Below are 26,707 nucleotides of genomic sequence, written 5' to 3'. Positions count from 1 at the left end.
ACCGTTGTCAAGCAAGACTGAATGAGGGACACATACTACAGAATATATATAGTAGGTGGAGGAATAACAGTAGAGTTGTTACTGTTACTGTTACTGTTAATCCTCTACTGTTAATCCTCCACCTACGATATATATTCTGTACTATGTCCCTCATTCAGTCTTGCTTCACAACGGTATAAGGATCTATACCGAAACGTCTCTTTTTACAGTATTAAAGAAGTTGTTATCCATACAATTGTGTCTACCTTGTCATAATAAAGAATTTGGCATCCATATATTCTCTTCCTTAAAAAATATCTAGTTTTGGTGTTTAGCGGTGTCTGAACATGTATCATGACTCAAATTCATCATGAACAAACCAAGGCCGATCGTATAACTGTACAACGGATATGTATTTACAACGAAGTTTATGACGCACCTGAAGTCTTTTTTTTCGGATACACATGTTCTATAAACACGGAAAATCTGTTTTTGTTCAATATTTCAAGTTTCCATTGCCTTGTTTACAGAGTGTGAAGAAATTGGCTTGTTCGTAATGGCCCGACGTACCCTGGATAATTGTGTTCGGCGCGGATGAGTGTCTTACTCGGGAGCATACACCCATGCACAAATATTAGCTTGATACAAATAAGAAGTTTAGAGCTTTCAGTCGCCTAATTTCACCGGATTGTTGATAACTTCTCGACAGGTGTGCACCCGATTACATCATTTCTGTCAATATGTCAATTATAAAAAGTGATTAATGTATTCACATACTTTTTTTTAAATAACGTGTACACCATGTGAGCACGCAGTGATGACGCTACCCTCGGAAAAGACGTCATGATAGTGAGTCTGGTTTGTCATTATTTTTTCAAAATTTGTCGTGGCAGAGATTGAGTATTTTTTTAAATTCTTTCTTTAGTAGTTTACAAATCCATAGAGTAAGTTGATTCTTATGAACAACGTGTCTTATTTTCCCACGATACGGCCCGCCTGCCTACGACTATAGATATTCTTGACAAATTAGGGATTGAATGGTTATGTGCAAACAATCGGACTCAGGTGCAAAAACGAAATTTGAATTTCTTAATTGTGTGTGGCGATCGGACGTTATAGTATCCAGTACTAGTTAGTATTCATAGATATACAGCAGCGTGTCGGAGATAGGACGTTATAGTTTCCAGTACTGGGCAGTATTAATAGGTATACAGCAGCGTGTCGGAGATAGGACGTTATAGTACCCAGTACAAAACAGTATTCCTAGATATACAACAGCGTGTCGGAGATAGGACCTTATAGTATCCAGTACAAAACAGTATTCATAGATATACAACAGCGTGTCGGAGATATGACGTTTTAGTATCCAGTACTGGACAGTATTCATAGATATACAACAGCGTGTCGGAGATATGACGTTTTAGTATTCAGTACAAAACAGTATTCATAGATATACAACAGCGTGTCGGAGAAAGGACGTTATAGTACCCAGTACAAAACAGTATTCATAGATATACAACAGCGTGTCGGAGATAGGACCTTATAGTATCCAGTACAAAACAGTATTCATAGATATACAACAGCGTGTCGGAGATATGACGTTTTAGTATCCAGTACTGGACAGTATTCATAGATATACAACAGCGTGTCGGAGATATGACGTTTTAGTATCCAGTACAAAACAGTATTCATAGATATACAACAGCGTGTCGGAGAAAGGACGTTATAATACCCAGTACAAAACAGTATTTCTTGATATACAACAGCGTGTCGGAGATCAGACGTTATAGTACCCAGTACAAAACAGTATTCATAGATATACAACAGCGTGTTGGAGAAAGGACGTTATAATATCATAACGCTGCCATGCCCACATATCTGTGTTGTCATGGGTACAGAGGAACACGGGGTTGAGAACTGGGTGTATGCGTGTATACATACATGATACAAAATGAAGGCAATACCGCATTTCTCCTCCTCCGGGTGTTGACATTGACGTCAATGAGTCAATACTTCGTCGGCTACGACAGTGCAATTCCGTGTTACCAGCTCCCTATCAATATTGACTTGCTCTAGTCACAATGTAATATTTCCCGTGTGTTCTTCAAGGACCTGTCGTGTGTTGACCGGTTAACAGCGATGTCGGCGTAGATAGCAGTGTGACTTAATAAGGCCAGGAGTCTGCTGTTGTTAGGTAAATTACACTAATATTGATACATATAATAAATATGTCCCTTGGTAAACTTGGTTTACGAATAGAAAACAAATAGTTGGTTTGTGTGTGTGCATTCATACGCATATTTCAATACCATATCTTAACAATTCTCTACATTTGCACAGAAGAAAATGTCTGCATGGAGTTTTTATTCAGCTCTGGTCGATGCACATCACGCATATCTGTACAATGGAAATATATCTGTACAATGGATATATACCTGTACAATGGATATATATCTGTACAATGGATATATCTGTACAGTGGCGATATATCTGTAAAATGGATATATATCTGTACAGTGGCGTTATATCTGTAAAATAAATATATGTCTGTAAAATGACTATATGTCTGTAAAATGACTATATGTCTGTAAAATAGCTATATATCTGTAAAATGGCTATATATCTGTAAAAGAGCTATATAAGTGCAATAATCTTGAACGCGACGTTAAACCCCATTTCACCTCACCACATCCTTTAGTGCCTCTTTCGACTGCCATACGTTTCTGAGGACCAATTCATTACATGATATAATAAGATTAATTAATTATGTAAATTAATATCAGTGATAAAATAAATTAGCAATATTGATAAATAAAACTATCACTATTACCTTACTAATTGATTTAGTTATACCTCAAGAGTCCAAACGCGGTTTTTTCACGAACACCTGGAGTCATCACCGATTTTCAGTGGTCCATTTTTTTACAGCTATTTTGACCTTTAGCAAGGAACACATGCGTGGGCCCGAGCACCTGACACTTTAAACTGATATATACACAAACTCATTGCGAGCTGTAAACCACAAATAATGAAACTTTAAAAGTCAAGGTCATTGGAAGTCCTTTGGTTTTATTTTAAACTTTTTACACCCAATTAGATGTGTATCGTAATTGAATGCTAACAGATCTTGACGTCTATTTCTACAGATCTGTCTACCAGCATAAATGCCACGGCAGATTGGTACAAAGAGAAGCTGTGTTGTAATGAATGTCGTGTTGACGCCCAAGTGTAATGGGCCATCTTAATGTCAACGCCCGTGAAGATCTGGGTTAGAATAGGTCTTCAGTAACCCATGCTTGCCGCACTCAGCAATATTCCAGCTATATGACCGCGGTCTGTAAATAATCGAGTCTGGACCAGACAATCCAGTCATTAATATCATGAGCATCGATCCAGGCAATTGGGATCGATGACATGCATCAACCAAGTCAGCGAGCCTGACCACCCGATCCCGTTAGTCGCCTCTTAAGACAAGCATAGTCGCCTTTTACGGCAAGCATGGGATACTGAAGACCTATTCTGACCAGGGTCTTCACGGGTCCGTTCCGTTCCGTTCACACATGTGTGTAATTTTTATTTGGCCCTGCAGTTTATTGTTGCTAGGAATGATCCAGCAATTGAGTAGAAGACAGTGAGCTTAAAGGACTCAGACATTCATTGCTGTCAATCAATTAGCAATCTTCAATTAACCAATTCTCTCCCTTCAGCTGTATGCCCTAGGCGTTACTGTAGCAACAGCTGTGACAAGGGGTACGTCACCGACGACAACGGATGCTCGACCTGCACGTGCGTCGGAAGTGAGTATCACATTATGAGGAAGATTAAAGCAGACAGTCAATAGAATCGTAGCATGCATGACGGATTTATTTATTTGTTGTTTTTGTTTGTTTGTTGTTTACCGCCGCACTCAGCAATATTCCAGCTATATGACGGCGGTCTGTGAATAATCGAGTCTGGACCAGACAATCCAGTGACTGACATCATGAGTTTCGATCCAAGCAGTTGGGAAACGATAACATGCATCAACCAAGTCAGCGAGCCTGACCACCCGATCCCGTTAGTCGTCTCTTATGACAAGCATAGTCACCTTTTACGGCAAGCATGGGTTGCTGAAGACCTATTCTACCCCGGATCTACACGGGTCCCCGTGCATGACAGAGTTACGTCTGACTGCATTGTAGCAATATTGCTCAAATCGAAAAAAGAGCAGAAAAACGTTTATAAGCGTTTATATAATTTACATGTTAAGAAATGTGTTAAATATGAGTGAGTGAGTGAGTGTGGTTTTACGCCGCTTTTAGAAAAAGGGTTCACACATTGTACCCATGTCGGGAATCGCCACCCGGGTCTTCGGCATGTTGAGCGAACCAATTAACCACTAGCCTACCCGACCGCCCCTTTGTATATGAAAGTATTTACAAGGACAAATGTTGTTGGTATGTTGTGAGATGTTTGTGTACATAATAAACGAAATATATTTTGTTCCGTCTGGTACACAACTGTTTTAGCACAGCATATCCAGCATCAGTTAAATACCTAAATGTCTAAGCATGACCTTCCAACGTTCAGAAGGATATATATATCCTACTCCGCGGAAAATGTTACCGTGACCATGTGAACAATTATTATAGAGTATTATTTTCGAAATGCACATAACCCCAAAGTTCCTCCTTTGAAAGCACACTGTAATAAAGTTGATTGACTTTTTGAAACATTTTTTTCATAAACATATTAATTAAAACAAAATTGCACATTCTATCCTCCTTTGAAAGTACACTGTAATAAAGTTGATTGACTTTTTCAAACCTTTTATTAAAAAAAATATTAAAAAAACAAAATTGCATATTCTACCCTCCATTGAAGGTACACTGTAATGAAGTTGATTGACTTTTTGAGACATTTTATCAAAAAAATATTAACTAAAACAAAATTGCACATCCTATCCTCATTTGAAAGTACATTGTAATAGAGTTGATTGACATTTTCAAACTTTTTATTAAAAAAAAATATTAAAAAAACAAAATTGCATATTCTACCCTCCATTGAAGGTACACTGTAATGAAGTTGACTGACTTTTTGAGACATTTTATCAGAAAAATATTAACAAAAACAAAACTGCACATTCTATCAAACACTGTCTGTGAACACAAGTAAAAGTGAAATGTGATTTTACCGGAGTTTGAAAGGGAAAGCCACTTTGGGGAGTGGCAGTATAAAGTCTGTGTGGACTTTCTTTGTTGTGATCCCAAAGTGAAAGACTGTACCAAATAATTGAACCAGGAATATTCAAAAGAGAGAATGTAATACAGTGGGGTAAATTTGCGAAAAAAGATTGGAAATTGTGATATCTCTGTTTCAGGATTAATAAAACTAATGCTATTATAGCGAGTTAATGTTAAGCTATGTATTGTATATATACAATTTAGCGCATGTCAGCTTTTGGTATATAACCATTATTGTCATACCATGTGTCATCGTTTTAAGTCCTATAATCTGTGCATATCTGAATATGTAATACTAACTATGTGTTATACGTATATGTGACCGATTTACTGCGTGAGTGTACTTGAAAATATTAAGATGAAGTTTTTTTTAAATAATACGCGGCCATCTTGAAATATGGCAGCCATCTTGGATTGTTAAGTGGCTTAATTACGTATTTTCCTCACTTAACATCAATATGAATATTCATGTAAAGTTTCATGCGGTTTACATCATCGGAACAATTCCGCAATGTTTTGCACTTTATCTGACGTGATCAAGTTATATGAAGACTAACTGCTGTTCCAGATTATGTACCTCCGCCCGGGTGTCCAGTCGTCAGTTGCGAGTTGTTCTGCCATTATGGCTTCAAGAACGGAAGTGACGGGTGCCCCGTCTGCGAATGCGCTAACAAGAGTGAGTTCGACTTGAAAAACAACTATGACGGCACTCTGTTGTTGTTTTCACTATACATGTTGTTTGACGAATGTCCAGTTGGTTGTCTGTTGCTCGTAACTACAGTACCTTGAACCATCATTTGGGGGGGGGGGGGGGGGGGAGGGCTTCTGGCTCCGGGAGTAGGGTGTGTGTAGAGCTGTGGAGTTGTAATGTGTGGGGTGGGGAGTGGGATTGTGGGGGTGTTTGGCTAGGAGTGGTGCGTGGATGGCACGGGTTGGGAGGGGTGGTGGGTATTGGCTTTGTAACGTTGTTGATGTTATTTTTCATGACTGACTTATAAACTTTATCATCCTACTAGTCTAAGTAGTGGAAGACCCGTGAAGATCCGGGGTAGAATAGGTCTTCAGCAGTCCATGCTTGCCGTAAAAGGTGACTATGCTTGTCGTAAAAGGCGACTAACGGGATCGGGTGGTCAGGCTCGCTGACTTGGTTGATTCATGTCATCGTATCCCAGTTGCGTGGATCGATGCTCATGATGTCAATCACTGGGTTGTCTGGTCCAGACTCCATTATTTAACAGACCGCCGTCATATAGCTGGAATATTGCTGAGTGTGGCGTTAAACAACCAACAAACAGACAAATTCGTGAAAATTAACTAACTGCTTAGTAAAGTCTACTTACATCTTAGTGTCTGAGTGGACAGTGAAATGAGTGGACTAAGGTTGTACATTTTACCAGCTATGCGCGTCCTGTGTGCGTCCTGAATTAAGTCTATGTTTCCAGCTCCCATAGCGTGCCCGCGGACATACTGCGACCTTGACTGTCCTAATGGCTTCCAAACCAACAACAATGGCTGCAAGCTGTGCCTATGTCAAGGTCAGTCACGTGACATCGTGTTCAAGTTTGTATTCCTCCTCCCTGTGTGTGTGTATAGGTGAGATGCTGTGCTTATAGTATGTCATCGCAGGGCGGCCTCTAAGGCGCCATAAATTGCTGTGCAGGGTTGTGTCCATTAGGCGTTCCAGGAACCTATGATCGTGTGTTCGAATCCAGTTTCGCCATGATTATGTTTCTTGATGTGTCAGCACCATACCATCCTCACTGGTTTCACTAAAGTGGTAAACTTCAAAGACCTGCATCACTTCAGGCTATCCTCCCACATCAAATTGACACCCCGTGAAATAACTGAAATACTGTTCGAAGTGGTGTTGAACCCAACTCACTCACTAACTCATTCACCACAAACGCAGCGTAAAACATGCTCCCTCATCGATCGTGTTCCTACCTGTAGGGGCGGTCGGGTAGCCTAGTGGTTAAAGCGTTCGCTCGTCACGCCGAAGACCCGGGTTCGATTCCCGACATGGGTACAATGTGTGAAGCCCATTTCTGGTGTCCCCCGCTGTGATATTGCTGGAATATTGCTAAAAGCGGCGAGAAGCCACACTCACTCACTCACTCCTCCTTGTAGAGCCCGCGACATGCCCAGACCTCTCCTGCAGCGACTACTGCATATACGGGCATCTGACGGACCAGAACGGCTGCAGCACGTGCAAGTGCAGAACATGGGGAATTCGTAAGTACACGCAGTTGTCTCCCTTGCACAGTTATGTCCCTTAACACCGCGCGAGATACGTCTGTTGATAAAGTAATTAGATAACTGATATATACATTAGAATTGGAAATATCCTCACCGCCAAAGGAAACCCGACATACCGACAAGTGTGTACGTCAAGAAGAGATGTTTCCAATGTGTACCAATTGATGACAAAACTAACAATCAGTCAAGTGTAAACGCAGTGTGTCTTTATTCTTATCACATGTTGCACGTGATTTCCAAACTTTACACGCTAATCCTGCACGAGACAAATGATGTGTTCATGTGCGTAGGTTTACAGGGTATTAACGTTTGTGCATTGAACCATTCTAATATCTTTTAAATATGAGTTATTATTCATATATTTGCCAACATGTATGGTATCGCGTTTCTTTTTGCGGTGAGTATATATGAACCGTATCTTAACGTTAACTCTACGTGTGGCATTTGCAATTAGTTTTCTAATGTATGTACTGTTCAGTTTACGGCGTACATTGTACAGTTTAAGTACGCGTTCAGCGTACAGTGTCCTATCTCAACGAAGACAATGTTATAGTACATACAATTTCCTTAGGGAAATGATCGTTACGTAAATGAAAACAAATTACCCGTGAAGATCCGTGGTAGAATAGGTTTTGAGCAGCCCATGCTAGTCGTAAGAGGAGACTAAAGGGATTGGGTGGTCAGGCTCGCCGACTTGATTTTGATGCATGTCATCGTATCCCAATTTCTAGGAGCGATGCTCACGATGTCAATCACTGGATTGTCTGGTGAAGACTCGATTATTTACAGACCGCCGTCATATAGCTGGAATATTGCTGAGTGCGGTGTTAAACAACAAACTAATAATTCATCTTTGAAGTCTAAACAACAATTTTACGAAATCATTCACATAATGGTCATAGATAATATGAATGGAGCCAAGATAAGAGTAATCATGCCGTGATATATATATTGTCGCAGTACTAACTTATTGATAAGTTCTGAGCTTCACATAAAAGGAATTGCGTCACAGTGAAATCTTTGACCTCTTTAACTTGGACAAACATGCAGAAAAACGGTTACAAAGGTCATCCTTGAAGATATACTACAACATCAGGGAAGGATGACCCTTCTTATGCCAGGTGACCGCCTCCGTGACATCAGTAACACCAGAAATTATCCAAATAATCCACGATATGGTGATGACCGACCGTCGAATGGCGTCATCTTGCAAGTTCTATAAGCATTCCTATTCCATTATCACAGCTGTGGCAAAGAAGAAAGTATCAGCTCAAAGCGTTTCAAAGCTTCTGACATTTGATGCAAAGACGCACCATCTATCGTTATATCGTTAGAATCTATCTCTGTTTGAAGCTGATCCAGAAAGGTTCTTGCAACGATTTGTGACTATTGATAAAACCTGGGTTAACCCCTACCGGACTGAGTCCAAACTACAACCAAAACCCTGGCATCACCTGACACCATCACCACCACCAAAGAAGGCAAAGACTGTCGCATCAGCTGGAGTGGTTATGGGTTTTGTGTTCGTGGATGCCGAGCGTGTCCTCAAGGCGGACTATCTTCCAAAAAGCAAGACAATAAAGGGAGCATATTATGGTGCAGTGTTGAGGCAATTACGTGATGACATGGGAGCTGAGAAAACAATCCGTCATTAAACAGGTTCATCATTGCCAACGTCGCAGTCCACGATGGTGGCTTGGAACACCTTCCGCACCCGCAATATTCTCCTGATCCTGTCTCTGTCTGACTTCTATCTGTTCCCACATCAGCCATCTCGGACCATATCAGCAACTGTCCCAACCACATCATCAACTGGGACAACGTCCAAATCCTCGCCAACAACCTCCATGATTTTACTAAAAGAAAACTAACAGAAGCAGTCCACATTCGCCGCCACAAGCCATCAATCAACAGAGATCAAGGCTATTTCACCCCATCCGCCTACTATGAACTCATTAAAACAATAATCACGTATCCTGTTTATTGGCTTCATGACCCTATTGGCTTCCAGCTATATGTTTTCTGTCCATCGTGTTGTGACAGCATCATCCCTTTGTTGTCACACCTACCAATGTTATCCCACTCATGTATGCAATTGTTGTTACTGTTAATCCTCTGCTGTTAATCCTCCACCTACTATATATATTCTGTACTATGTCCCTCATTCATCCATGTGCGAAAAACGCTGCAGTCGGAAAGCGCACGTAAAATCTCCAATATAAGTAAGTACCCTCATTCAGTCTTGCTTGACAACAGTATAAGGATCTATACCGAAACGTCGCTTTTTACAGTATTAAAGAAGTTGTTATCCATAAAAATTGTGTCTATCTTGTTTTCACACACGACGAAAGCTCCATCCATAACTCATTTCGACGGTAACGAGGACATCATGGCAGCTGTGGAGTTTTGACAGTTTCATCGTTAGCAAAACTGCTTCAATGAGGATGAGGATAATTTTAGAATATATATCATTTTTATATCTTTAGGTCAATATTTTTTATGTGAGGATCAGAACTTGTCAATCACCACTCATATCGTTGTTGCTAGACTATAGATAGCGTTCCTTCCCCCACAGCCTGTCCCCCTAGGGCGTGTCCTGCCTGTGGGGGGTACCCGTACACGTACCACACCGACCAGAAGGGCTGTCAAATATGCAAGTGCTGTGAGTACACTAATCTACTTACCTGTACACTGTCTATTGTCTACTGATCTGTATGGGGGCACGGGTGGCCCAGTCGTCTAAGGCGCCGCGATTCGCTGTGCAGAGTTGCGTCCCTTGGGCACGCCAGAGACCTATGATTGTGGGTTCGAATCCCGGTTCGCCCCGATTATGTTTCTAGGTTTGTCAGCACCATACCCGTGCTCGTGGGTTTCACCGAAGTGGTAAACGTCTTAGACCTGCATCACTTCGGGCTTTCCTCCCACATTAAGCTGACACGCCGTGATATAACTGGTATACTGTTAAAAGCGGCGTTAAAAACCCAACTCACTCACTCACTCACTACTGATCTGTACGAGGTGACCCGTGAAGAGCCGGGTTGGAATAGGTCTTCAGCAACGCATGATTGTCGTAACAGTCGACTAACGGGATCGGGTGGTCAGGCCGCTGACCTGGTTGATGCATGTCATTGTATCCCAATTGTGTGGATCGGTGATCATGATGTCAATCACTGGATTGTCTGGCCCAGACTATATTATGTACAGACCGCCGTCATATAGCTGGAATATTGCTGAGTGCGGCGTTAAACAACAAACAAACAAACACACTGTATTACGTACTGGATTGTTGTTTCTGTTGCACCTCTTCATCACCATGTGTTGTAATCTGTTTCCACAGCCTGTCCCCTGAGAAAGTGTGTTGCCTGTCCCGACGACAGCTACGCAGTGGACAACTACGGCTGCCAGACGTGTACGTGCCGTGTCACGACTACAACCGCCGCCACGCCACGTACGTTCCTCTTGTTACAGGCGGGTCACGTTGTAAGTGTCTACAAGGGTACGTGACTGAGTGATTAGGTGGGTGGTTGCGTGCCTACGTGAGTGAATAGGTACGTGGGAGGGTGTCGACTAAGTGCTTGCCCGCGTACGTGAGTGGATGAGTAGGTACGCATGTACGTGGCTGCGTGTGTAAGTGAGTGGGTGATTATGTGAGTGGGAGGGTGCTGGTTAAGGTCCTGCCTGCTTCGTACGTGAGTGACTGGATTTGTACGGAGGCGACTGCCTGCGCAAGTACGTGAGTGTGTACATAGATACGTAGGGTATGTGTGTGGGAGTGTGTATATGTTAAGGGGGGGGAAGGGGGGGGGGGGGGGGGGGGGGGGGGGTGCGCGTGTTGAGGCTGGGTGGCTTCAGTGACTTCTTGAAAAGGTACGTACGTGGTTGCGTACGTGATTTTGTGAATAGGTACGTGTGCGTTCGTGATCAGGTAAGTAAGTGATACTGTATGATTGCGTGCGCATGTAGTGAATGAATAGTTACGTGGCCGATGCCTGAATAAGAGCCAGCAGGCGAACGTGTCCGTGTTGCAGAGTGTTGTGACGCGTCTGTTGTTTGTGTTGCAGAGCGTATATGACGTGACTGTTGTTTGTGTTGCAGAGCGTATATGACGTGTCTGTTGCTTGTGTTGCAGAGTGTATATGACGTGTCTGTTGTTTGTGTTGCAGAGTGTATATGACGTGTCTGTTGTTTGTGTTGCAGAGTGTATATGACGTGTCTGTTGTTTGTGTTGCAGAGCTTATATGACGTGTCTGTTGTTTGTGTTGCAGAGTGTATATGACGTGTCTGTTGCTTGTGTTGCAGAGTGTATATGACGTGTCTGTTGTTTGTGTTGCAGAGCGTATATTACGTGACTGTTGTTTGTGTTGCAGAGTGTATATGACGTGTCTGTTGTTTGTGTTGCAGAGTGTATATGACGTGTCTGTTGTTTGTGTTGTAGAGTGTATATGACGTGTCTGTTGTTTGTGTTGCAGAGTGTATATGACGCGTCTGTTGTTTGTGTTGCAGAGTGTATATGACGTGTCTGTTGTTTGTGTTGCAGAGTGTATATGACGTGTCTGTTGTTTGTGTTGCAGAGTGTATATGACGTGACTGTTGTTTGTGTTGCAGAGTGTATATGGCGTGTCTGCTGTTTGTGTTGCAAGGCGTATATGACGTGACTGTTGTTTGTGTTGCAGAGTGTATATGACGTGTCTGTTGTTTGTGTTGCAAGGCGTATATGACGTGACTGTTGTTTGTGTTGCAGAGTGTATATGACGTGACTGTTGTTTGTGTTGCAGAGTGTATATGACGTGTCTGTTGTTTGTGTTGCAGAGTGTCCCGCGGTGAACTGCTCGTCCTGCGGGAATTATGGTTACCGCTACGACAGTTACGGCTGCAGGACGTGCTCCTGTGGTAAGTTGTGTCGTTGATCCTCTCCCATGCTGTATCCGATATCCCATCGCCCTATGTTCATGTGAAACTGATGATATCCCACATCCCTTGTCCATGTATAACTAATAATCAGTACATCGCTATGACTAGTGGCATGATATTTCCATGTCAGAATGATGAGATCTGATTGGTCCACGTGATCTTGATAACATACTTTGTAACCCGGCTTGGAGGGTAATACATGTCTCAGCGGGGAAATAAATCTCTTATACCCCGCCACGATCAAAACAAGCAGCACGTGGATTTTCTCAAAGGCAGCATAAATTCTTTTACCGCTTCAAAGCAAAGAGACGCAAGCTTTTTCCGAGTCAATGGAAGTCACGTGACATAGCACAAGTTACCTCAGCTCAATCGAACAGCTGTTTTCCACCAAGTTTGAATTTGTGTTATTTTTTTTTTTTCAATGTCACTTTAAAACATGTCGGTAAGATAAATTCGTTTTTGCAGGATCACTCGGGCTACATGTGGTTTTATGCGTCCCTCGTTAGGTTTTATACCTAAGGGGTGGAGGCGAGGGGTATAAAACCTAACGAGGAACGCATAAAACCCTATGTACCACGAGTGATCCTGCGACAACTTACAATATCCAACGTATGTAGAGGCATAATTGACGATATCCCATCTGTGTGCCAGCCTGTCCGGCTGTCCGATGTGCCCAGTACTGTCCAGGAGGCTACGCGCTTGACCAGTATGGATGCCTCACGTGCAGCTGCCGTAAGTACCGATTCCATCACAGTGAGTGAGTGTAGTTTTACGCCGTTATTTGCAATATTCCAGAAATATTACGGCGGTGGACACCAGAAATGGGATTTATATATTTTACCCATGTGGAATTGATCCCGGGCCTTCGGCGAAACGAAAGAATCACAAGGGTACCCCACCATGGGCGGATACAGAGAGGGGGTGCGGGGGTGCGCACCACCACCCCCCCCCCCCCCCCCCCCAAACACCCACACCCACACCCCCCCCCCCCCCCCCCCCACACACACACCCACACACACACACACACACACACCCCTCCCTTTTTATTTCGAAAAAAATCTTTATTTTTGTATAAATTACCACCAAAGACAATAAATAGATCTTAATTGTGCACCCCCCACCCCCCACCCACCCCCACCCCTTTTCAAAAAAGCTATATCCGCCCATGCCCACCAACCTCTTGACCATGAGCCCCTGGTCTTGTGCTGTATAGTCGGTGTGTTTGTGGTTATGGCGTCCACCATCTTCCTGAGGCAAGAGCAATCAAACGTTAGGATAAAGAAAATGGAAATGGGTAAGGGAGGTGACTCGTGATGCCTTGTTGTTGATATCCAAACTAAACACATCTACCCGAGGCAAGAGCGTCCACTAGTCTTGTTTCCACCCTTGCCACATCAAGCCCACTTTCCTGTGCTAAATATGATTGGACTATCGCACATATCGATAGTCCAATCAGAGAACGTTTCACAAAACAAAACAAAACTCCCTAACCTGCAGAGAGATTACACCCAGGGTCCACTTGCGCAAAGCCATCTTTGCACTACGACGATCGTAACTCTCATACCTTAACTTAACACAGAACTTACGATAGTTGTAAAGCTAAGGATAATCTTAACGCTACGACTGTCTAACTCTATATATGTGCCCCTTGACGGTTCGGGTTAGAATTGATCAACCCATGCTTGATGTAAAAGGCGATCGATTATTTTTCGGACCGCCGTCATAGAGCAGGTATATTGGTGAGTGTGTCTTTAAAGAACAAACAAACAAAATCTTAGTCTGTGTATATGAGTTAAAATATTGTCTCTGTATAGAGCGAGGCCCTGTTCGGACCATGGGCCCAAAGCAGAGCCAAGATTCTTTGAGTAGATAACTTTTCTCCGTTATCAGACTATCAGGATATACTCATGGTTGCTCTTTAAACATGTTCTTCTTCTTGCTATTGGCAGGCTGCCAGGAACTGCGGTGTGAGCAGACATGCGCACATGGGTACCGACTGGACGCCCAGGGCTGTACCACATGCCAATGTCAAGTCGGTGAGTGCTCGGTCATATTCGGCAAACATTCGGAAATAATCGGGTCGATTGGACTATTCTCTGAGTACACAGACAATCATGCCAATGTCAAGTCGGTGAGTGCTCGGTCATATGCGGCAATCATTCGGAAATAATCGGGTCGATTGGACTATTCTCTGAGTACACAGACAATCAGCAGATACTTAAGGACGGTCGGGAGACTCGGAGATGTACACTTGATTCAGTGATGATAGCTTCGGGTTGAATGATGATCTCGATATATGTAATAATCGGCGTAGACGTGCCTAGGATAGACGCTGTTTGGTGGATTCTTTTGGGTTTGGTCGATTAGAGTATTAAAGGATGACATTAAGTATATTTCCTAAGGGACCCCGGACCTTCCGCTCTCCGGGCGGACGTCTACCACTAGACCACGGAGGCGTTCCAGACGCGAACAGACTCAGCTGTATAAAACACACGGCTCTATATTTCCAGGGCTCGCAATTCGGTAAACCTACACTAAACCCAAGATGCATTCCCGTGGTTCTCAAATTATCCGCCCTTGGTTTTCACTAACACTTTACCGACCAATCGAACGTGCAGACAAAGAAAATGTGAGTGAGTGAGTATGGTTTTACGCCGCTTTTAGCAATATTCCAGCAATATCACGGCGGGGGACACCAGAAACGGGCTTCACACATTGTACCCTCACGGGAATCGAACCCGGGTCTTCGGCGTGACGAGCGAACGCTTTAACCACTAGGCTACCCGACCGCCCCATAAAGAAAAAGTTAATGGGTAAGGGAGGTGACTCGTGATGCCATGTTGTTGATATTCCAACCTAACACATCTTCCCGAGTTAAAAGCTCCCACTAGCCTTTTTTTCAAAGTCTTGTTTCCACCCTTGCCACGTCAAGCCCGCTTTCCAGTTCTAAATAGGATCTGACTATCGCACATATCGATAGTCCAATCAGAGAACGTTTCACAAAATCAACATCTACGACTGGTTCACCTTCGTATGAAAGTGATTGACCGCTGCCTGTCTTTGTTGTCACAAATATGTCATGTCCATCTTTTAAACCCCCTAACGATTGATTATGTTTTCGTGTCGGGGATGAAATCGCAAATTTTATTAGTTATCTGATCGACTAGGTAGTCGCCTGTGGTAGTCGCCATCTTTGTGGAGATATACGAGATAAGAACAGCGATCTGATTGGATATCGCGTTATCATTACAAGGGGCACAACTCGTGATCTACGCGAGGTGACGCCAGGGTCGAACCACGAAAAACAAGGGTAGAAAGTAGGCTTTGATATAGCCTAGTGGACACGCTTGCCTCGGGAAGAGGAACCTAACATTGACGCTGGTTTGTAACACACATTCTGATTGGTTAGCTGGACTGAATAGGGAAGCTAATCAAATTCACGAATGAAAATGAGGGGCGGGAAATTTGAGATCACATGAAATCCAGAGGTTGGGGTAATTTTACCGCAATGTGGGGGTAATTTTACCGCAATGTTTGGGTAGTTTTACCGCAATTTTGAGATTATTTTACCGCAATGTTGGGGTAATTTTACCGCAATGTGAGGCCTGCATGGAGATGTGGAGGATGCTCTAACGGAGGCAATGTCTGTTCCTATTACAGAGTGCCCTGCTGTCAAATGCAGCAAGTTCTGCTACCGGGGTTATGTGAAAGACGCTAATGGCTGCCCTCTCTGTGAGTGTGGTAAGTGTTACGAGGAAATTTCAAGTCGGTCAGTCGCTGCTTTGTCTTTACAAGTGATGCTTGTTCGAAGTGAAAGTATACTGGGATTTATCCTGGGTTAACAGGTACTTTGGGAAAAACTCATTTTATTCAAATTGTGTCAGCGAAATACATATCACTTGTACAAAGCCACTACTACTACTACTACTACTACTACTACTGCTGCTACTACTACTACTACTATATAACGTGATACCCGTGAAGATCCGGGATAAAATAGGTCTTCAGCAACCCATGCTTGCCGTAAAAGGCGACTATGCTTGATGTAAAAGGCGACTATGCTTGTCGTAAGAGGCAACTAACCAGATCAGGTGGTCAGGCTCGCTGACTTGGTTGGTGCATGTCATCGTATCCCAATCACTGCATTATCTGGTTCAGACCGTGATGTAGCTGGAGCATTACTAAGTGTTGCGAGAAACAAAACACAAACACGAATTGAGAAACTTGTAATTCCAATCTGGGAATTTGTAATGACGTTTGCTGTACACCTTGGGGCCGAAGATCGGCCTCAGAGCAGATGTGCCAAGGTAAATCCCAAGTATAGGATTTCAAGGTGTATGTTGTATTTTATAGTTAGATGCTGGTGATCGTCTGTTGACAAGGATTGTTTGACCTTGTTTCAGAGTGCCCAGTCCCGACATGCAACAACTCGTGCCCGGAAGGTTATCAGATTGACCGTTTCACGGGCTGCGCCACCTGCAACTGCAGTAAGACAAATACCCTCTGTCCGTCCACGCTTAGAGATAGCTCACAGAACGGGTTAACACAAAACAACAGCTCATCCCGCACAAGGGTATATCACACATCAACAGCTCATCTCGAACGGGTTATCACACATCAACAGCTCATCTCGAACGGGCTATCACACATCAACAGCTCATCTCGAACGGGTTATCACACATCAACAGCTCATCTCGAACGGGCTATCACACATCAACAGCTCATCTCGAACGGGTTATCACACATCAACGGCTCATTCCGAACGGGCTATCACACATCAACGTCTCATCCCGCACCAACGGGCTATCACACATCAACGTCTCATCCCAAATGGGTTATCACACATCAACGGCTCATCCCGAACGAGTTATCGCACATCAACAGCTCATCCCGAACGGGCTATCACACATCAACAGCTCATCTCGAACGGGCTATCACACATCAACGTCTCATCCCGCACCAACGGGTTATCACACATCAACAGCTCATCTCGAACGGGCTATCACACATCAACGTCTCATCCCGCACCAACGGGTTATCACACATCAATTTCTCATCCCGAACGGGCTATCCCCCATCAACGTCTCATTTCGAACGGGCAATCAAACATCAACAACTCATCTCGAACGGGCTATTCACACATCAACGTCTCATCCCGCACCAACGGGCTATCACACATCAACGTCTCATCCCGCACCAACGGGCTATCACACATCAACGTCTCATCCCAAAGGGGCTATCACACATCAACGTCTCATCCCGAACGGGCTATCACACATCAACAGCTCATCTCGAACGGGCTATCACACATCAACAGCTCATCCCGAACGGGTTATCACACATCAACAGCTCATCCCGAACGGGCTATCACACATCAACGTCTCATCCCGAACGGGTTATCACACATCAACAGCTCATCCGGAACGGGTTATCACACATCAACAGCTCATCCCGAACGGGCTATCACACATCAACAGCTCATCCCGAACGGGCTATCACACATCAACAGCTCATCTCGAACGGGTTATCACACATCAACAGCTCATCCCGAACGGGCTATCACACATCAACGTCTCATCCCGAACGGGTTATCACACATCAACAGCTCATCCCGAACGGGCTATCACACATCAACAGCTCATCCCGAACGGGCTATCACACATCAACGTCTCATCCCGCACCAACGGGCTATCACACATCAACGTCTCATCCCGCACCAACGGGTTATCACACATCAACAGCTCATCCCGAACGGGTTATCACACATCAACAGCTCATCCCGAACAGGCTATCACACATCAACAGCTCATCTCGAACGGGCTATCACACATCAACAGCTCATCCCGAACGGGCTATCACACATCAACAGCTCATCTCGAACGGGCTATCACACATCAACATCTCATCTCGAACGGGTTATCACACATCAACAGCTCATCCCGAACGGGCTATCACACATCAACGTCTCATCCCGAACGGGCTATCACACATCAACAGCTCATCTCGAACGGGTTATCACACATCAACAGCTCATCCCGAACGGGTTATCACACATCAACAGCTCATCTCGAACGGGTTATCACACATCAACAGCTCATCTCGAACAGGCTATCACACATCAACAGCTCATCTCGAACGGGTTATCACACATCAACGTCTCATCCCGCACCAACGGGCTATCACACATCAACGTCTCATCCCGAACGGGTTATCACACATCAACAGCTCATCCCGAACGGGTTATCACACATCAACAGCTCATCCCGAACGGGCTTTCACACATCAACAGCTCATCTCGAACGGGCTATCACACATCAACAGCTCATCCCGAACGGGCTATCACACATCAACAGCTCATCTCGAACGGGCTATCACACATCAACAGCTCATCTCGAACGGGTTATCACACATCAACAGCTCATCCCGAACGGGCTATCACACATCAACGTCTCATCCCGAACGGGCTATCACACATCAACAGCTCATCTCGAACGGGTTATCACACATCAACAGCTCATCCCGAACGGGTTATCACACATCAACAGCTCATCTCGAACAGGCTATCACACATCAACAGCTCATCTCGAACGGGCTATCACACATCAACGTCTCATCCCGCACCAACGGGCTATCACACATCAACGTCTCATCCCGAACGGGTTATCACACATCAACAGCTCATCCTGAACGGGTTATCACACATCAACAGCTCATCCCGAACAGGCTATCACACATCAACAGCTCATCTCGAACGGGTTATCACACATCAACAGCTCATCCTGAACGGGTTATCACACATCAACAGCTCATCCCGAACAGGCTATCACACATCAACAGCTCATCTCGAACGGGCTATCACACATAAACAGCTCATCTCGAACGGGTTATCACACATCAACAGCTCATCCCGGACGTGCTATCACACATCAACAGCTCATCTCGAACGGGTTATCACACATCAACAGCTCATTCCGAACGGGTTATCACACATCAACAGCTCATCCCGAACGGGCTATCACACATCAACAGCTCATCCCCAACGGGTTATCACACATCAACGGCACATCCCCAACGGGTTATCACACATCAACGGCTCATCCCCAACGGGTTATCACATATCAACGTCTCATCCCCAACGGGTTATCACACATCAACGGCACATCCCCAACGGGTTATCACACATCAACAGCTCATCCCGAACGGGTTATCACACATCAACAGCTCATCATTCATGAATATGTCATCACACATCAACGGATTATCTCACATAACTCATAAATCAGAAAGTACGACTTATACAATAATGGGTCTCGTTGGCATGTTTTTTATTGTCATGGTTTCTGTTCGTTAGGCATTTCTACTTTCCGTAGGTGCATTGTTCATTTCAATCGACGCGTTTCCTGTCGTGTTTTTATGTATACGAAACTATAAGTTTATAGGCTGATATACCTCGAAATATTTGCAAGGATATATAATGGTATTACGTGTTATAGGGTATCACGTGATTTCCCTTCAGCATATCGGTGTGAAAGCGTGATGTAGCACGCGCTTGTTTAGTTCTTGGTGTGGTTGTGTAACGTCGTTGTTGATGTTGCAGCGGTGAAGCCGACGTGCCCAGAGTTGGATTGTAGCAACAACGTCTGCAAGGCCGGCTACATGTTCAACTCCAAGGGCTGCGAGACTTGCAACTGCAGACTAGACAGTGAGTTTACCTTTCACCAGACTGTTTGTTTGTTTAATTGTTTAACGCCGCACTCAACTATATGACGGAGGTCTGTAAATAATCGAGTCAGGGCCAAACAATCCAGTGATATATTATATATCAGCTCGGTTGGTGTTTTTTTTATAACACCTTTATTGTAAGGAACACATTTTTTTCAAAACATGTTTTTTCAGAACACATTTTTTTCGGAACACGTTTTTTTCAGGACACCCAGCAAGTCCTGCGGACAATTATTAGTTTTATCTGTATTTCCTGGAACAAATACATTTTTATTGTTAAAACTCAAATTGCACCAAGCAGTGAGTAGACTTTTTATCGGACTGTGAGTAGACAAGAGCAAGAGCAGACACTAGAATACAGGGTCAGCCGACTATCTGCTGGACAATGACTGAGTGAGTGAGTTGGGTTTAGGTTACATCAAGGCGTGTCAGCTTTAGGTAGGAAGAAATCCCGAAGCGACGAAAGTTTCAGGCGTTTTCCGCTTAGCTTGGTACAGGCACGGGCATGGTGCTGACAAACCTGGAAACCTAATCGGCGCGAATTGGGATTCGACCGTCATAGGTTTCTGGCGTGCCAAAGGGTGGTACCTCTGCACGGCAAATTGTGGCACCTTAGACGACTGGACCACCCGTGTCCCCAGTTGCACAATCAGGAGGCATACTAGACAGTGTTTGTTTGTTTGTTGTTAAACGCCGCACTCAACAATGTTCCAGCTATATGACTCCGGTCTGTAAATAATCGAGTTTGGACCAGACTATCCAGTGATTGACATCATGAGCATCGATCCACGCAATTGGGATACAATGACATGCATCAACCAAGTCAGCGAGCCTGACCACCCGATCCCGTTATTCGCCTCTTACGACAAGCATAGCCGCTTTTTTACGGCAAGCATGCGTTGCTGAAGACTACTAGAAAGTAACGCGCTTCAATATGACAATAACATCCTCCCATCTATATGTTTAAGATATTATTGCATCAACCGGAAGCTCTTGGTGGATTTCCCCAATCCATTTTCCGGTGTCCCCCGCTGTGATAGTGGTGGAATATTGCTAAAAGCGGCGTAAAACCATACTCACTCGCTCAAGCGCCGTTGACATAATCACCAGTGACCTTTGGCATCTATTTATATCCACAGCTGTGTGCCCCGTGTTCTTTTGTGCCATCAACTGCCCCCTGAACGCCTATCGCCTCAATGTGGACGGATGTCGTACATGTCGGTGTCAGAACAGCGTCCCGGGTAAGTACTGATTGACGACTGGTTATGTTCTTTTGTGTAAAGCCGCACTCAGCAATATTCCACTATATGACGAGTCTGGTCACGCGATGACACGCAATCAACCAGATCAATGATCTTGACCACTGTACCCATACTCTTACGCCCAACATGCTGGGGACACATTCTGTTGCAGAATGGCCACGAGATTTATTGCTTGTTTGTTTTGTTTGTTTGTTGTCTAACGCCGCACTCAGCAATATTCCAGCTACATGGCGGCGATCTGTGTAAATAATCGAGTCTGGACCAGACAATCCAGTGATTGATATCATGAGCATCGATCCACGCAATTGGGATCAATGACATACATCAACCAGGTCAGCGAGCCTGACCAACCGATCCCGTTAGTCGCCTCTTATGACAAGCATAGTCGCCTTTTACGGCAAGCATGGGTTGCTGAAGATCTATTCTATCCCAGATCTTCACGGGTCACGAGATTTATTGAAGTGAATGAGTCGCTGCCTTGAAGGATATTTCTGTTTTATTATGCCCCAAAGTCAGATTGACCAATCAGAGGGCAGAACTACTAACCCCATACGAGCCCGAGTACCTTCGGTAAAAATCCAAGATGGCTGTTACTGAACCAATATGAGACGGTATACCGTCAGTATCAGCTATTACTGTACAACGTGTCTTTGGTGTTGTACGGTGCTGTTTGTTGGTCGGTGTACTGTACAATGTCTTTGCTGTTGTTCAGTGCTGTGTTTTTTATGATGTACACTGTTTCGTATAGTACAGAAATGAGTTTTTCCAATGTTCATTGCAATTTTTACAATGCGTGAATATTGTTTCAGTAAAATGCATGTTTATTGTCTCAGTAAAATGCGTGTTTATTGTCTCAGTAAAATGCGTGTTTTTGTCTCAGTTCAGTGTCTTTATTGCTGTAGAGTGTATGTTTACCTTGAAATACAATGTGTTTATTCAGTGCAGTAAAATGTGTTTATTGCATCATAGCACAATGTGTTTATTGTCTCAGTACAGTGTCTGTTGATTTGTTGTTTAACGCCACACTCAGCAATATTCCAGCTATATGACGGCGGTCTGTATAATAATCAAGTCTGGACCTGACCATCCAGTGATTGACGTCATGAGCATCGATCCTGACCACCCGATCCCGTTAGTCGCCTCTTACCAAAAGCGTAGTCGGCAAGCATGGGTTGCTAAAGACATATTTTTTATTTTATTTTATTTTTTTGTTGCTAAAGACATATTGTATCCCGGATCTTCACGGGTCACAGTACAATGTGCTTGTTGTTTTCCATTTGTACATTTCCATGTGTGTTTACTGCTTATTGTTGTCACAGCGACCTGTCCCCGACTGACCTGCACGGACGTGGTATGCCCATTCGGGACGGAAGTCGACCCGGACACCGGATGTGACACCTGCTCCTGCAGACTCAATTTTGAAAGTAAGTTCAACATGGCTGATTTCGGTAACGACATGAGGGCAGCTAAACAGGATGTCCCAACAGTTTTCCTGCCACTCGCCACTACACGATTATGCCAAAGATGGGAGAGTCGATTGATTGATTGTTGTAGAACGCCGCACGCAGCAATATTCCAGCTATATGACGGCGGTCTGTAATTAATCGAGTTTGAGGCTATATTATATCACCCGAACAATGAATGGGTCGAGATATGCTTCTCCGGTTTTGTTGGTCAACTTTCGGAGCATCCAACCTCATTTACTACATAATGAATGCCTTCTTGTTACCCTGTCTGGTGCTCGGCATTAAGGGGCTAAAACAAAGTCTAGTCGGCTACTGTGTCTGAGTGGGGTGCCCATGTTAAACTGCGACATGGTATCTCAGACCGCCTCCGTGGTCTAGTGGTAGAACGTCGGTGGTTCGATCCCCGGCTGGATCATACCATAAGACATTAAAAACTGGTACTTGTTGTTACCCTTCCTGGTGCTCGGCATTAAGGGGCTAAAACAAGGACTGTTTGGTTTGTTTCAGTGTTCTGTGTCTGAGTGGGGTATTCATATTAAACTGCGGCATGATATCTCAGTGGGCAAGCACTTTAAAATCAGTCCGAACAAGTACAAGCAGCCACAGTACGTGCATGCACATCGCTATGTAAGAGCAATAATCTTGGACGCAACGTTAAACCCTATTTCACCTCACCATATATTATAGGTGAGGTGAGGTGAAATTGGGTTTAACGTCGCGTCCAAGATTATTGCACTTATATAGCGACGTGCATGCACATGTGTGTGTGGCTGCTTGTACTAGTCCGGACTGATGCCGATTTATAGTGCTATCCCACTGAGATACCATGCCGCAGTTTAACATGAATACCCCACTCAGACACAGTATACTGACTCCTAGCCGACCAGTCCTTGTTTTAGCCCCTTAATGCCGAGCGCCAGACAGGGTAACAACAAGTACCATCTTTTAACGTCTTTTGGTATGACGCGCCCGGGGATCGAACCCGGACCTTCCGCTCTCCGGGCGGACGCTCTACCTCTAGGCCACGGAGGCGGTCCCATATATTATAAAAAACGTGACACACTGTACATGCGGTTACACTTCTTCTCCACAGTGAGAGTCATCAGATGGCAATGGGCTACTGAGGTCCGGAGAAAACGACGTAGTTTGGAATAACCCGGATGTGAAGAAGTAACCCGGATGTATCTCTGCTCCACCAGACATTGTATATGTGTAACTAGTTCATGAGAAACCAACCGGAAGCCTTCACTACATTGTGGATACTGGGAATGTGATTATTTAAAGCTTGCAAACCATTATAATTTGTTTCTTTGACAGTAGTATTAAAAATATTGTTGAATGTAACAGCATGAGCTACTTCTCCCACCACAACATATACTGAACAACAAAAGTTCCTGTGACGTTGAATAAGATGTAATGCAAAGTTATGTTTTTTACCAAATCTGAAACAATTTCGGTTTGCAACAGATAAAAGACTCCTGTAAGTGTTCAAATGGTTTAATTTGCCATACTGACTTAAAAAAATGCGTGATTTCATAAAAAAAAACATGAACATGCCAAAATGTCAATTTACAAATCAATAGCCTGTGTGTCCACCTCTGGTTGTGATGCAAGCAACACATCTTCGTCTCATGGAATGGACCAGGCGTCGCACAAAGTCCTGTGGGATATCTGTCCACATCTGCTGGAGCATGTTTCGAGATTCCTGGAGTGTCTGTGGAACACGTGGTTGACGTCGAAGGCACCACATGTGCTCGATTGGTGAGAGATCAGGGGAGCGAGCAGACCAGGGGATGACATTCACTTTGTTTTGTTGAAGGGAATCCTGAACAAGTCGAGCAATATGAGGCCGGGCGTTGTCATGTAGAAAGGTAATGCCTGGGCCATGACGACGCAAACACGGAAGAACAACAGGGCCGATGATCTTGTCGCGGTAGCGATGTCCATTGAGATTTCCCTCTACCACTATCAAACGGGTCCTCTGTCTTGCTGTAATCTCATCCCATACCATAACGCTGCCGCCCCCAAACCAATCTTCTTCCATGACTCAATGATTGACGTAACGTTCACATCGACGTCGGTACACTCAAATCTGTCCATCGCTGTGGCTGAGGTGAAAACGAGACGCGTCAGTGAATAGAAGTTGTCCCCACTGCATAGTCGTCCAGCGTAGACGCTGTCTGCACCACTGTAGACCTGCTTAAGGGTGGTTTCCTGTCAAAATGGGACATCTGACGGGTCTTCTGGCGACAATCCCTGCACATCTGAGGCGACCTACGTACGGTTTGTGAAGATATTCGTCGAAGGCCAGGGATACTTCTTGCAGTCACTGCTGCTGGCTGGAATCGATTTCGTAGGTGTGTTGTTCGAATCAAGTTGTCTTGTCGATTATTGGTTACGTGTGGCCTGCCACTCCGAGGATGGTCTCTGAATGCATTCGTCTGTTGCCAACGTTGCCATAAACACCAAATGGTTTTTCTGTGGACGTTAAATTGTCTTGCAACATCACGTTGACTCGATCTGCTTCAAGCATACCAATGCCTCGCAGACGCTCATTTTCGGACAGGCGTGGCATTTCGTAATGTTGAATAACTGAGTAATTTTGTTGTTTTTCTGAGTGGTTGTTGTCAGCACGATGCTAAACAATGCATATGGAATCCTGTTAACGCACATGTTTATACCCATTCTTGGGTAGTGAACTGCATGGGGCTTGTATAAAAGTCAACTTTTGCATGGAATGCATGCTTTTCTGTAGCAGTTGCGTTTCTGTGACTTGATTCCCTACATGTACCATAATATTGAAAACCAAACTTTACTTGTTTAAAAATACACTAAAATATTGGTGTCACAGGAACTTTTGTTGTTGAGTATATTTTGCTTGGATGTGACGAAGGCAGTAACAATGGGGACACTATTCAACAAGAACGAATCATGAATTAAGGATTTTTAAAAATATAATTTTATAGTGTCATTTTCGTTCATGTTTGCAGTTACTATTACTGTAAATACCCAGGACTATTCCTGAGGAATGCATTCCCTGTGTTTCCGATATAGACATGTGTATAGATACGCAAAGTGCTATACACGGACATAATTTCTGTTACACGGAATGTTCGGTCATAAATACTGTTTTACAACCACCCACAATGATTTCCTATTTTATAGAAACCGATACTCTAAACTAAACATTATTAAAATCAGTTACCTTTGTAAATATGATGATATATCAACATGGTATATCTTACTTCAGTTCATTGTAATCCAACAAAATGAAAGAAAATCCGGTACATATAGAGATATGAACTTAAAAGAATGAATAGAAAGTACATTGCAGCTACCATCGTCTTTCATAGTAATAGTTGTAACTGTAACCATAAACTTCCAAATGTTAGAATCGCTGTAAGGAAAACAATTGCTCCCTGACATTCAAAAGGGCGCTGGCGCTTCCCCAATCAATCCCGGTAAAGGCTATCAGGGAGCAATCATTGTACAGAAATGTGTGCATCATGAGATTAAGCTTCTATCACTAATATTTCAAAGGATCTTCGCCACTGCGCATACCACACTTGGATAATTACATATTTTGACATAAATATGTTAAAAATCCTGTCTTTTCTTATTATCGGTAATAAAGTTGTCAAACGTACGTGCTTCTTTTGTTGGAGATTTGGAAACGCTTCTGGTACCCTATAATGATCGTGTGGGTTGGTTACTGCAATGAACAGTATTTCAGTTATATCACGGTGTGTCAGCTTGATGTGGGATGAAAGCCAGAAATGATGCAGGTCTTAGAGTGAGTGAGTGAGTTGGGTTTAACACCACTTTTAACATTATTCCAGTTATATCATTGCTGTCAGCTTAATGTGGGAGGAAATCCCGAAGTGATGCA

The 26,707-nt window shown here is 43.8% G+C and overlaps 1 protein-coding gene across 1 annotated transcript in view; it reads left to right on the top strand.

The window, feature by feature from the left end:
- Nucleotides 1–24,243, top strand: part of LOC124143366 (cysteine-rich motor neuron 1 protein-like) — a 50,186-nt gene extending 25,943 nt beyond the window's left edge. Inside the window, exons 6-20 of the mRNA XM_048395536.1 lie at nt 3,687–3,776; nt 5,770–5,877; nt 6,644–6,736; nt 7,329–7,433; nt 10,033–10,119; nt 10,795–10,905; nt 12,267–12,347; nt 13,020–13,100; nt 14,318–14,404; nt 16,029–16,109; nt 16,772–16,855; nt 19,966–20,070; nt 21,230–21,331; nt 22,672–22,776; nt 23,912–24,243. Coding sequence (XP_048251493.1) covers nt 3,687–3,776; nt 5,770–5,877; nt 6,644–6,736; nt 7,329–7,433; nt 10,033–10,119; nt 10,795–10,905; nt 12,267–12,347; nt 13,020–13,100; nt 14,318–14,404; nt 16,029–16,109; nt 16,772–16,855; nt 19,966–20,070; nt 21,230–21,331; nt 22,672–22,776; nt 23,912–23,973 — 1,382 coding nt within the window. The 3' untranslated portion in view covers nt 23,974–24,243. The remainder of the gene's footprint in view (nt 1–3,686; nt 3,777–5,769; nt 5,878–6,643; nt 6,737–7,328; nt 7,434–10,032; nt 10,120–10,794; nt 10,906–12,266; nt 12,348–13,019; nt 13,101–14,317; nt 14,405–16,028; nt 16,110–16,771; nt 16,856–19,965; nt 20,071–21,229; nt 21,332–22,671; nt 22,777–23,911) is intronic.
- Nucleotides 24,244–26,707: the final 2,464 nt, after the last annotated feature.

Source organism: Haliotis rufescens, unplaced genomic scaffold (genome assembly GCF_023055435.1).
Source record: "Haliotis rufescens isolate VD_foot unplaced genomic scaffold, xgHalRufe1.0.p SCAF_14, whole genome shotgun sequence".
NCBI lineage: Eukaryota > Metazoa > Mollusca > Gastropoda > Lepetellida > Haliotidae > Haliotis > Haliotis rufescens.
The sequence above is the reverse complement of the archived record's forward strand: the minus strand, read 5'-3'. Positions and strand labels throughout refer to the sequence as shown.